The sequence below is a fragment of the Eleutherodactylus coqui genome, chromosome 2 (genome assembly GCF_035609145.1).
Source record: "Eleutherodactylus coqui strain aEleCoq1 chromosome 2, aEleCoq1.hap1, whole genome shotgun sequence".
Taxonomy (NCBI): Eukaryota; Metazoa; Chordata; class Amphibia; order Anura; family Eleutherodactylidae; genus Eleutherodactylus; species Eleutherodactylus coqui.
Genome location: NC_089838.1, coordinates 273,657,110 through 273,670,687, shown reverse-complemented (window position 1 = coordinate 273,670,687; position 13,578 = coordinate 273,657,110). Strand labels below are relative to the sequence as shown.

The window sequence follows — 13,578 nt, the reverse complement described above, 5'->3', positions numbered from 1 at the left end:
TGTAAAGCTAGTAAATCTAAAGGGTCCTATTTCTAAAAGCCAATAGAGATTAAGTGAGCCGATGCCAACATACATTTTCTAGCTTATATAAATTGGTTGTGATGGGCACCTGTGCCATGTTTTACTTGCAGAAGAATAAAATGCCCAATGTCTTACTATCAGCCATCCAGTGCTGACTTCCCATAGTGGCCATATTCCATTGATTGATGCTTGGGGATGAGGAAGGAAACCAGAGCTGAGTTAAAAAAAAAAAAAAAATCTGGTTGCTGGCACTCGCATTGTGCCCCATAGACTAATATTGGGTCTTACTTCAAGTTCGGCTCCGTATGGCTACAGAGATTTTTTTTTTTTGCTAACTTTTCAGGTTCTCTCATCACGGCTGCGTTTACCTATAGGCACAAAATGTCACAATTCAGATTGCTCAAAACTTCTAGTGACCCTCAAGGCCGCGTTTAGACGAGCGATTAGCATGGAACGATTTTCTGAAACGAGCAGTTTAAATGCAAGCCAACGACTGAACGGCGAACAAGAATCGTTCGCTTCTTGTTTGTCGTTCAGCATATGAACCGGCGCCGGCTCGTGCAGCCTAAACACTGAACGGGCAGCGCAAACGAGCAGGTGAGGATAGTACCAGCTCGGGCAAACGGGAATCCATATGAAAGGGCAATTGGTCATTCCACTCTTCTCCAAGCTCACATGATGGAAGTTGGCCTGTAGATGATCAGCTGAATCCTCAATGCTTTCTGGGCCCTTACATCATATAGTGTTTGCTGGAGTGGGGCCGCAGTGGAGCAGCCCTTTAGGCTGCAGGCAAGGCGGAATATCCCAAATTTAGACACTAGTCTTTGTTAATGTAGCCCCCTCCCCAACACTAGAAGTGCTGTATTGTTGGTAAAGGAGTTGGTTGCTACCAAAGTGTCTTGTGCCACAGCCTTTAATGGCAAAGTTTGTAACTACATGTCAGATCCTCTTGGTGCCAGCATTAAATTGGTTACAGATTCTCTTTTCCTAGATCTTGGTAATGTCCTGTTTTTAAGGATTGCAGTAAAAATACTTTTATGACTCTGGTGTGTGCATCACTCGACTACAATATAAGCAAGTAATACTGCAGTCTATACAATCGGCGTTGGAGCTTTCAGTTAGGCCTCATGTCCACGGGCGAGTCGGATTCTGAATGTGGGAGAGCGCAGCGGAATCTGACCCTGCATACCTGTGCAGGCAGGCGCCATCGATGCGGAACGCTGTACTACCGTGTTTTCTGTACTGGGGATGGTCCGCGCAGCTCCCTGTCAGACATGCGCAGTACAGATCTATTTTTTAAATGTCCTGCTGGGCTGTGGATTGGATGGCTTCTGTTGACTTCAGTGGAAGCCATCTCTGTGGGATCCGCACGGAAGTGGAGCATACTGTGAAATACCACTGGACCCGGAGAGATCGGCACCAGGGGACAGAATTAAAATGCTGCTACAATATGTCTCCTGCAAAAACATAAGACATAATGCAAACCGGAATAGGCTCCATCTGCTGGACAGTCATGGCTATGACAAGCCGGGTACTACAGAGTCATAGGTGGGTACCGTATCTAAAGATTGGAAGAACAACTACTGATTCTGTTCACATTAGGTTGGAACTTAATTTGCAATGGCATAATCTGTATGGGTGAGCGGTCAGCAGTTTTACTAAGGGCTTATTTACAGGGGGTGTTATTAATTAATTCCATATTTTTGACCCACTCCTGCTTTTGGCTTACAAAATACTAAAGAAAAATACTGACGAGAATAAGTCCTAAAGGTGTGCATAGGTTATGATAAATGTTAGCCAAAAATGGCTAATTTTAACTATTTCTGCTATCAATTCATGAATTCTCACACTGACTAACACCAGCTGTCAGGCTGAATTTTTCCTTCCATCCTTGTTCAAAAATGGAAGTGAATGTCATAAGTGGTCGAATGCAGCCAATTACTTGCCACTTTGCTCAAGCCCACGGCGTTCTTTTAAATTTTTGGGGGGCAGTACCATTCCTGATATGCCAATGTGTTATGTTAATGGCCAACTAATGTTGCTGTTAAACTTCTAATCCCATCACTGGGTCTACCAGGTTCCCTACTTGCATGTGGTGTAGTGGGCAGCAGAACCTTATCATCACACTTACAATCTAGCAATGGCAAAATTCCAAATCGCCACAGTAATGTACTAGGTAGAAGTAAACATTATGTATGCAGTAGGCGGAAGAATTGTAGCTTTATGCTTCCATCCCTAAACCCATAAGTTAGTATATGAAGGCGTATCACAGTCGATGCAAAGGTAATGTACAATACAAACAAGCTCATAGCAAATACAGTAACACTCGCAAGCTAATAAACATGGTACCAGAATCAAACTCCTCATATCCATCTATTATATAGTACCGCAATCAAGTCTATTGTCCCCCTCAGTGACCACTACTAGTCCTTGCAACAGAAGTCACTCATGGGCAACAAAATCGCACGATTGTCTCACAATGTGACAGCGCTACAAGTCACATGTATGTGAACCCATGCTTTCCTTCACATTAGCGATGTTTTATAGCCTGCAAGAAAAGAAAAACGTGTTGCTAAATAGTATCCCGATTTGGGATGTTGTGTAGCTCATGTTTCTCTATGGACCCTTCCTATGTCTTGCAGCACACGAAAATGCGGTTTTTCTGCAGTACGATGCAACTTTTACAGTAGGAAATCCTACTGTGAAAGCCCTAAAATAAGCCCTAGCTGCAGAAAATAAAACAAATACATCCCCTAAGAAGCGCTGCCAGCTCTGCTGCTCTTCCGGGTCAGGGATTTGAAAATTGCCGCCTCCAGGAAGCGCTGCCTTTGATTGGCTCTTGAGTGCAGTGGCTCCACCAATCAGAAGCATCGCTCGATGAACTAATCTCAGCCTTTCATTGAAATCACAAATTTGGTGGAGTCACATTTATAATGACCCATGTAAAAAAATAAATTATTTAACCTGCCTGGTCAGCACATTGTGATAAAAAAAAAAAAAAAAGAATACATGCCAAAAATAGCTAATTTTGCATCTCAAACCTTACAAAAAAAATGAATAGAAAGTGATAAAATCATGAATCACCAAATGGTGCCATTAAAAAAGTACAACATTTTTTCAAACTGCACCGTTGCTGGAAAAAAAAAAGTGGGGGGTCTTTGAAGGCTGAAATAAAAAAAGTACATCTTAAAAAAAAAAAAAAAAGTCGAAAAGTAGTAGTATATAGAATTAATTTACCTAGTATTCATACTGCAAGTTGAACAACAAAGAAAAAGATTTTTAAAAAAGTGCCAGAATTGCAGATTTTGCTTGTAGAAAATTACGCAATAAAAAGTGACCGAAATGTTGTATGTTCCTAAAAATGTGGGGAAAGAAGACTAGAGCTCATTCGGCAAAAAACAAGCCCTTGATAGAAAAGTAAAAATGCTATGGCTCTTGGAATGCAACAACACAAAAGCAAAAAATAAGTATTTGTCGTGTACAAAAATAGCAAAAAAGAAAAAAAAAAAAAACCACAATTATTTTTGGTCCCAATTTTCCCCCCTCAAAAAAAAAAAAAAAAAAAAAAGTAGGACATTAAAAAATACAACTTGACCCCACAAAAAAACAAGCCCTCCTACGGCAATATCAATGGAAAAAAATTAAAGGATCTCATCGATGAATGACTGTCTGTTTCCAGGGAATGGAGGCGGGCGTCTGGACGCGTCTCTGAACGACTATCACTCCTGCGGTGGCGGCAATAGCCGGTGGGCGCTTATCCTGTGTAGAGGTACCCTGCCAGCTGCCCATAGGTTAACAAGAATCAAACAGTAGGATCAGACTGCAGAGCAGCTGCATACACAAAACGGCAGACTAGTAAGTTCACTTTATTAGAATATCAATTTTATATTCTAGGTAGCAAAACTATAATGTGCAAAGTCTGTAGCATCATATAAATATCTCTCCGCACTCCTCCTGCCGTGGCATGAAATATTCTATCGCCCCTCGCCATGTCTCCGGTGTATACCGCAGCCGACATCTGCAAGGGTTGGTTACATAGATTTCCCTCCTATGCGAGACGTCTTCAGGGTTTGGGGACTGATGTGAATATTCGGAGGCCGTGCATCGCTTTGATCTCCTCTTGAAGAGCCTGGATGGAGGAGAAAACGAGACAACACTCGTCAGACCACTTGTGTTTTTAATGGTACCATGTAAATGGGTATTCTGGGTTTGCCCTCAAGATAGGTCACCAATATTGATCAGTAGGAATCCGAAGTTTGGAATCGCCGCTTATCCTCTGACCCGCTGTCAGTGCAGTAGGTCTGTTGTCCGTATTGGTGGCCACAGTCTACGGGTTCTTTAGACCAGGGGTCCCCAACTCCAGTCCTCAGGGACCGCCAACAGGTCATGTTTTCAGGATTTCCTCAGTATTGCACAGGTGATGTAATTATTGTCGGTGCCTCAGACATTGCCACAGGTGTTCTTACCATGGGATATCCTGAAAACATGACCTGTTGGGGGTCCCTGAGGACTGGAGTTGGGGACCTCTGCTTTAGACGAGCCACCTATCGTTGGAGCGAGTCACCGCTAGCCCGTTCGCTCTCATGCAGCCCGTTCAGACAGATGGGATCATCGTTGCTTCATTCAAACGAGGAATCGTTCAATTCTTTTCATTCGCTTATGCAGTGGATGTAAAAGACTGACCAACGAACGGAAAGTGAATGATTATCATTCCTCATTCGGTTGTTGGCTTACATTTAGATTATCCTTCACTTTGGCTCGTTTGAACGATAATCGCTCTGTCTAAACACCTTAGAGACTCGTTCACGCGGGTGTATGCGTACAACGCTACTACTCCGGCAGAGACCGCATAGGGCTGCGATTGGTAATGCGCATACCCTGGAATCTGATGTCACAGACACACGCAATGTGATTTCAAATGCCCCACTCTGCTCAGATCTGGGATGCGTATGGAAACGCTGCTCTTTCGCAATGCCTGCGTATGGACAGCGTTTCAAATGGAGCCCATACAACGACTGTGAATGAGACGCGGAGAAATAGGGCATGCTGCGAGTATGAATAAGCAGTGCCCACACGCCGGTGTGCATGAAAATCCATTGACTTCCATTGCCTCCATTCACTGCGTCTTATGCACGAGAAATAAGTGGGGACAATACGCCCGTGTGAATGAGCCCTGAGAGAAAGACTTCTTCCCTGTTGAAGTCAATAGTAGCGATTCCCCCCATTACACTTCCAGCTTATCATTGGCGAAGCCTTCGACTCGGACGTCCGGCCTTGTTGCACTGACAGTGGGCCAGATGATCAGCTGATCTGTAGGGTCCTGAGCAGCGGGCCGGATGATCAGCTGATCTGTAGGGTCCTGAGCAGCGGGCCGGATGATCAGCTGATCTGTACGGTCCTGAGCAGCGGGCCGGATGATCAGCTGATCTGTACGGTCCTGAGCAGCGGGCCGGATGATCAGCTGATCTGTAGGGTCCTGAGCAGCGGGCCGGATGATCAGCTGATCTGTAGGGTCCTGAGCAGCGGGCCGGATGATCAGCTGATCTGTAGGGTCCTGAGCAGCGGGCCGGATGATCAGCTGATCTGTAGGGTCCTGAGCAGCGGGCCGGATGATCAGCTGATCTGTAGGGTCCTGAGCAGCGGGCCGGATGATCAGCTGATCTGTAGGGTCCTGAGCAGCGGACCAGATGATCAGCTGATCTGTAGGATCCTGAGCAGCGGACCGGATGATCAGCTGATCTGTAGGGTCCTGAGCAGCGGTCCGGATGATCAGCTGATCTGTAGGGTCCTGAGCAGTGGGCCGGATGATCAGCTGATCTGTAGGGTCCTGAGCAGCGGACCGGATGATCAGCTGATCTGTAGGGTCCTGAGCAGCGGGCCGGATGATCAGCTGATCTGTAGGGTCCTGAGCAGTGGGCCGGATGATCAGCTGATCTGTAGGGTCCTGAGCAGCGGGCCGGATGATCAGCTGATCTGTAGGGTCCTGAGCAGTGGGCCGGATGATCAGCTGATCTGTAGGGTCCTGAGCAGTGGGCCGGATGATCAGCTGATCTGTAGGGTCCTGAGCAGCAGACCCCCTTTAATGTACCATATAATGTATTGAAGAATAAATATAAAAACGAGATAGGAAAATCTTTGCATAGTGATTAGAGGCAGAATTCATGTATAAGAATCTGTATCGGATTCTGTCATCTGAACAGACCCCAAGGCTTGATTCGGGCCCCAACAGGGTCAACTGCCAAGATCTTCTTGCCGGGGATCGCGTGGCCAAAGTGGTGATGTCCATGCAATCACCTTGACATATTACAGAGTGGCCACAGAAAAGTAGTCGGCACCACACTCTTATTAAAGTAGTCTAAAAGACGATCGTTTTTGCCCATAGCAACCAATCACAGCGCGGCTTTCTCTGCATATACTGCTGAGGTAAAATGAAAGCTGCGCTATGATTGGTTGCTAGGGGCAATAAAGGCAAATTTTCTTCTAGACAGCTTTCATTAGAGTGCGGTGCCGGCTACTTTTCTGTGGCGCACCTTTTATTATGCCGGGATGTGGCAATGGGTTAACACAAGTCAGGTTGGAGAAACAAAATTGAGCAAAATGACCCCTTAAATGAAGGAAGAATGAATACAATCCTCACCTCGTTAACCATTTGATGCTGCTGTACTGTGCGTTTCTGTTTGAAATCGTCAGACTCTATATGGATTTCATACATCGCCCCGCATCCTCCTGTAATTAGAGACCAGCGTTATGTGCGGACCGATAGCCATGAATTATCATTACACATGTAAGGCTAAACGCACATCTGTGCTGGGGATTATGGGAGCAGAAAAACGTGATCCTCTGGATGAGCGGATCCGCCTCCTAACGGTAATCAAACAGACTATAATCAGGTCCTTTCGGTTCCTGTAACTATCCGCCATTTTTACCGGATAAAAAACTCCTGAATGCACAACTTTTCCGTCTGACATTTCATACCAGATCGCCACCAGAGGCTCCGACGCAGATGAGGATACAGCCTAACCTTTATAAAGAATAGATCATATTTATACACCTATATCCAATTCTCTGTCTCCCCCCTTCTTTTACACCCGATCACTGACAGCAAGCAGAGATTTTGAAAATTATGAGAAAATCCACGGACCCCCTGTAGTTTCCGCCTGAGGCCGCTTTCACAGGCTGTGAACAATCACAAGAGATTTGTGCCTAACGAGACGCAAGAATATGAACCCCATTCTTTCTTAAGGGAATAGGAAAGCACATCTCCCAGCGGGCGGTGTGCAGGTGAGTGCTATGCAGGGTTTCCCATTGAAAAAAATGGAAAACCCTTGCTGATCCTCCAGCGCGGCACGTTTGGGCAGATTTAGGCAGCGCTGTGTATTGTAGGGGTCAGCCAAACACAAAGAGCTGCCATATATGTCAACAGAAAGAATCATCAGGGTCCGGCAGCACATTTATAAGAGCGTCTACCGGGTTTCGATGACAGCTGCTCAGTTACAACCACCTTTAGGCCACGCTCGCACGACGTGTCACTCAACGTTTCATCGCTGTGGAGCAAGTGGTGAGCGGCCTATTAAGTGTATGGCAGTGATGTATGACTGCACATGACACGGTGTCTCACACACGCCATCATACAGTCTTCCTGGCTTCATTTTTATACCTAAATTTCCTGCTCTATTGGTCCGCAACGCCACGTAAAAACGCCATCCATGCACAATGTAATTACGTATGTACTGCGCCGATTATGTGCCCATAGAGAACAATGTCCATTATACGCAGCGAAATGGAAAATGCTGTGTTCTTATTTGCGCGCATATTACACACAATGAATGTTCGCAAGAGTGAATGAATCAATAAAATCTATGTACCTTCACTGACCCTATGCACCGCGTAATACGCAGTCAAATTAAGCTGGTGTGAGCCCAGCCTTCTAAGCAGGCCAAAGATCCAAATGGTAGGTGACAATCAAAATACTAACAACCATCCGTGAGTGACATGTGATGTCACCGTCATGTAATCAGTCACCGGGGCTCTGAGCTCCGCCCCTGATCATATGACAGTGATGTCATCACAGGTCCTAAAACATGCAGAACTGACAGCAGCTGTGTGCTTACAAGACCTGTGATGTCACTGTCATGTGATCAGGGCTGGAGCTCAGAACATCAGTGACTGATCACATGACGGTGACATCGGAGGTCCTGTAAGCACACGGCTGCTGTCAGGTTCTGCTGGTTTAGGACCTGTGACTAATGTTATTTATTTCCCTACTTACACTTAATTTGTGAGGAGCAACAGACAATTTGTTTGCCTGGGAACATCATGCTGGGACCGGGGTATCTGGTGACTCTCATGTCATAGTCCTCAATTATGTTCAATGGAAATTAAGGCCATTTTACACTGAAGGTTTATCGTTCAGTCTAAACGCAGCCAATGCTGAACGATACAGCATAAAAATCATCGTTGGCTCGTTCACTTATCGTTCTGTTTAAATTCCGATCGTTCTCGCTCACTTATACAGCGAATGGGAATGACTGAACGATTTATCGAATGAACGTGCCAACCATGCTATATAAACCGGCTGCTGAGCGAACTCCGACATCGTTCTGTTTAGTCGAGACCCCGGCTTATCTACACGGACCCCCAACTCTTTGTTACCTGAGATATCAACAACTTTGACAAGGGAGGCGAGAGGGAACCTCGTCTTCAGCACTTCTGCGATCCGGTCCTCGCCTTCAGTTTTTGAGGCAAATGATCTTCTAAGGTTGCAGAGGACACAAGTCTGTCCGGGAAACAAGGAAAAGAAATGAAGGTATTCAACAAGTGGAAGTAACTACTAAACACAAATGTAACTTCCGGCTCACGTCCACGGCCATACTATGTTATACAGTAGCACAAGGAATGTGAGCCCCTCGCGGTGCACAGGGCTGTAAGGTGCTTTACGGACTCCATGATGAATAGCCACAATAGAAATGAGTTTTCACTTAAAAAACTAACTTTCCTTCAAGTTAGACATTTATATTGGTTGGTGTCTGGATATGGAGACCCCCTTATTGATGTGTATGATGAAGGGGCACAGTGCTGTGCCTCCTTGGGTCCTTATTAGAGATGAGCGTTGCCTTTAGCGAGTACCTGCCCGCTCGAGACAGAACGTTTGGGTGCCGGCACGGGGGAGCGGTGAGTAGCGGCAGTCAGCAGGAGGGAGCGGGGGGGGGGGGGAACAGAGGGAGAGAGAGATCTCCCCTCCGTTCCTCCCCGCTCTCCCCCGCAGCTCCCTGCCCGCCACCGGCACCTGAACCATCAGTCTCGAGCGGGCAGGTACTCGCTAAAGGCAATGCTCGCTCGAGCAATTGCCCTTAGCGAGTATGCTCGCTCATCTCTAGTCCTTATACATGGGACGGCTAACGGACGCCCCACAGTTGTCCTAGCGATTATCGCACCTCTGCTTTTACATAGGAGCGATAATCATTCGGTGATTGCAGGCGGAGCGGCTGGAGATCTCATCTGGCCACTCGCCTCCATTCACAGTAAACAGGCAGTTCTTCATAGATGAATGACTGCCTGTTTACACAGACTTATCATGGTTTGATTTTTATGCCCATGTAAAACAAATGAATGAAAAGCAAATAAATTATCGTTCGACGTTTAGTCGCTAGCAGCGTTTACACTGAACAATTATTCTTCAGTTTTGCACGATGCAACAATAATCGTTGCGGGTAAAGGGCCCTCAGACATGGCAAATTCCGCGGCGCAACTCTGCACAAAAATTACAGTAGAATAAAAGTGGATAAAGTTTTGAAAACCCCGTTCACATGTAGCGAAAAAAAACATGCAATTTTACAAATAAAAAGTTCTGCCATGCATGTCCTTACCGTAAGGCTCCCACCTGGATTACTCATCTGCTGTTGGAGAGCAGTGGATGATCCATAAAACGTATGCAGCTCATTAACTGCTCTCAAAGAGGGTCGCACAATACCGCTGGAAGCATTAAGATCCGCAGCTATAGGCACCCATAGGGATGCATTAGCATCCGCAAAACAATTTAGAGCATGCAGATGTGATTTTTTTTCCCAGCGTGTGAATCACATGCATGGGAAGAAATCGCAGAATGCTCCATTTTTCTGCGGAACTGGCGGGCAGCTTCCATTGAAGTCAATGGAAACCATCCGATCCGCGGCACAGACACAGCTGTCACTGTGGACGTGCCAGGGATCCGCGGGAATGCAGAAGATTTTTTTTTAAAAATTAATTGCACTGCGCATGCGTTTCGGCATCCGCCGTGCTGAAGGAAGAAGATCCATCTGGCACAGAGGGGACCCACACTGGATCCCGACAGGTAAGAAAATGTATTTTCCTGTCCATGTGGTCCGTCAAGCTTTCGGTACGCACGCTGCACTATTTCATCTAGGATATTATGCCATGGAGTGTCCAATGCAGATGTGGACATACCCTTAGGGCTCCTCCACACAAGTGTGCACACAATTCCGCATGCTTCAGCACAACGTATTTGCACTACGAATAAGATAGATTTGTATGCGTATTGCAGCATGTTACTTTTTGCGTACGCAGGGCAGGGTTTTTGTGCAGGGCCACTACTCATCACCATTTAAAAGGCTAAATAGCCTAATGAGGTCCAGATGTGTTATTCTTTTCACGGAATAGTACAGCGTATTACGTGTGTATTGAAGGCGCCTTTGTGCACCTCCCATAGACTTCTATGGGGACCTTTGTTGCGCAAAAGTGAACAAAAGTAGAGCATGCTCCTTTTTTCCACGTGAACGAAATGCACGCACGAAAAAAAAATAAAAAAGAGAACGAACGCCTCAAAATCAATGGGTTGTATTATCTGCGTATTACACTCGCAAATACTGCCATGTGAAGCCGCCCTCAGGGTAAAGCCATGCTCGGCGGAGATTTTCCACCTCAGATCTTGCGCTACATCCACATTTGTTCTGCAGATTCAGCCTGTACCCTGAAACGGTGAAACGCCCCCAGGTTTGAAAATCCACAGCATGCTTTTTTTTTCGCTACATGTGAATCCGCATTTATTGCACTGCAATTCTGCTGCATCTGGACTTACTTTTAAGGTGCCCATACATTTTAGATGGCTGCTGGCCAAATGCTTACTGGGCTTACAGCTATTCCTATACAGACTCAGCTCTGCTCATCCAAGCGTGCAAGAATGTATATTGGCAGAGGGGGTGAGCCGCTGCCAGACCTCACTAGCACAATCTGATTTCCTGCAAGAGCAACTGCTCAAAAACTTCTGCCCTTTTTTCAGAGGCCACTGCGGAGACCCGGTCTATCCACGCCACAAGGGTAACACAAAGCATGTACTTTCAGAAAACTTTTGACATGTCACAGAGACACGTCAAAAGTTCTGATCACTGGGGGTCTCATAGCCTTTCTATTGAGCCCCTCTTCAGCTTGCACTGGCAGAGACTGGGTGACTTATTCTAGTGATTGGTGGGGGTCTCAGCACGCAGACCCCAGCTATCAAACATTTTAAGAAGTTTTTGAAAGTGCAATTACATTTTAATGAAAGTTTTAAATGACTTTGGCAGGGCTGTATCCGTTTTCATCGGAGTGTTCATTCAAAGCAAAAGTTGACTATACACATCAGATGAACATCAGCGGGATGGGACCACCATGTAATCAGTATGAGGGTCTCCTGACTCATTCCTCCGACAACAGATGTCAGGAGAAAAGAAGGGTTGGATTTCCACCTGCCCATCCCTTAGTTCTCAGGAGTCTGGCGGCAGCTTATTCCCCTCTTCTTGCAATTAAACTTGGGAAAAACTTTTTTACAAGTCACAGTGACGTAGCAGAAGTTTTGATCAGTGGGGGGTCTGGGTGCTGAGACCCCACTAATGAAGGAGCAGAACTGCTCATCTGAAGGCTGCGCCTGCTTGGTTCTTTCAGGCTCTCCTCGGAGTGAGGTATAGATGAGGTCGGGGCTACATGCTGACTTGTGTCATCAGACTGCAGGTTGCATAAAAGTCACAACTTTTTCAGGGCTGCAATTTGGTTGCTTAAAAAAAAAAAAATCAGCCAAATCGCAGGACAGTCGGATGCGACTTCCATCAATGTCCGTGGTGAAAGAAGCTGCATGCAACGTGCAACCAAAGCCAACTGAGTTGGGTTTCCTGCGACTGTGGTGTTGCAGCCGCATTGCGTTGCAAGCTGCAATGTGACAGCGTTGGCAATTATACACAATGTCGCTAACAGAAAGCCTAGGAGTCCGTATATTGCACCAGCAGGGGGAGCACTTCTGTCTCCTTGTTCCAGCGATCCGAGAGCGCCTTCGCTGATCAACAGTACTAAAACACTTTCTCATAGTTTATTAGGGCCGTTCACACCTCTGTTGAGGTCTTCAGGCTCTCTATTCCGGTTTTGGAATTAAAATGGAATTAAACGTTTCCCTTTTTTTCCCCACTCTGGGTTTTCAAAAAAAAAAACGGAAAAGCAAATGGAAAGATTTCTGTTCGGTTTGCCTTTTTTTGGGCTGACTGCGCTATTTTTCCACCCATAAAACAGCTACCTAATGGAAGAAAATGGAAACCTTTCAGTTTGCCGTTTTTCTTCCGCTCGACCACACTTAGGCATATATTTGCGCACACAATATGCAGGGAACAGAAGCCATCGACGGCAATGGGTTCACTCAACAGCGCGTATTGTGTGTGCACAATTCCATCACGTTTCAAGATCTCTGCTTGCTGACAGCATATGGGAGATCAACAGCCTGGACTTGAACTGATACACTGCAGCAAAATGTCAGGGCAGCAGAGACACTGATGATGCATTTAACTGGATACAAATGTAACAAACCCTCCGCTGTGAGCACAGCCAGCAGACACTACACTGACACTACAGCCCCGCTCACATGCTGCGATACTCACCCTCGTCCTGGTGATTAGCTGCCTTGCAGCCCACATGTTCCTTCTCAGATAGTCAATGTCAGTAGTCTACAGCCATAGGGATAGTTACATGCGGCGCGCAGCACTGACGTCATCACCTACAACGGCAGCCATGATTGTTACTGGCACTATCAGGCTTTACACAACCAGACAGCAATATATATATTCCCTACGTAGGAAAGGAAACAACACCCCGATGCTGTTATTGTATTAATTTCTTACAACTATTGTTTCTCTTATGTCTTTTCATGTTGCTAGGAGATAAACTAGGAGGGTGTGACGTCATCAACACGCGTCCGTAAAGGAGCCAGGTTTATTAGGCGCAGTGTTTCTGTTGGCCAGGAGGGGGAGCTGTGGGGGAGGAATGTGTACAGTGCTGTGTAATGGCCGCTCAGAAGGGAGTCATTTTACATTTCTGTGCGCCATGTTTGTGAGGTAAATGTATATTTCAGTGCATTGCCTTTAGTATTGGGTCCTGTATGGCCACTAGAAGAGCTGAAACCTGGAGGAATCGTGATATCTGGCTGCCATATACTGCAGCCTCGCTAGGCAACGTGAAGGGCGGCCACACACGAGCGTACGTGTAAAAACGCTCACAGCGGCGCAACGTATTTGTGCGTGAACGAGGAAGGATAAGGTGCATTTG

At 46.2% G+C, this 13,578-nt stretch overlaps 1 protein-coding gene across 1 annotated transcript; it reads right to left on the bottom strand.

Annotated features, from left to right (window-relative positions):
- Positions 1-3,871: 3,871 nt before the first annotated feature.
- On the bottom strand, positions 3,872-13,025 carry BOLA3 (bolA family member 3). The gene is made up of 4 exons (XM_066593011.1): positions 12,915-13,025; positions 8,674-8,797; positions 6,659-6,747; positions 3,872-4,150 (listed from the first exon to the last, which is right to left on the bottom strand). Exons 1-4 carry the CDS (start codon positions 12,948-12,950, stop codon positions 4,085-4,087), a joined length of 315 nt encoding a protein of 104 aa, XP_066449108.1. The 5' UTR covers positions 12,951-13,025; the 3' UTR covers positions 3,872-4,084.
- Positions 13,026-13,578: the final 553 nt, after the last annotated feature.

Bases quoted from the DNA above. Each gene is read 5' to 3' on its own strand.
- BOLA3 (XM_066593011.1), bottom strand. From the start codon at position 12,950: ATGTGGGCTGCAAGGCAGCTAATCACCAGGACGAGG. The intron at 8,798-12,914 runs GTGAGTATCGCA...TTTCCCGGACAG, and splicing joins AGCTAATCACCAGGACGAGG to ACTTGTGTCCTCTGCAACCT. The intron at 6,748-8,673 runs GTAACAAAGAGT...CTCTAATTACAG, and splicing joins CAAAGTTGTTGATATCTCAG to GAGGATGCGGGGCGATGTAT.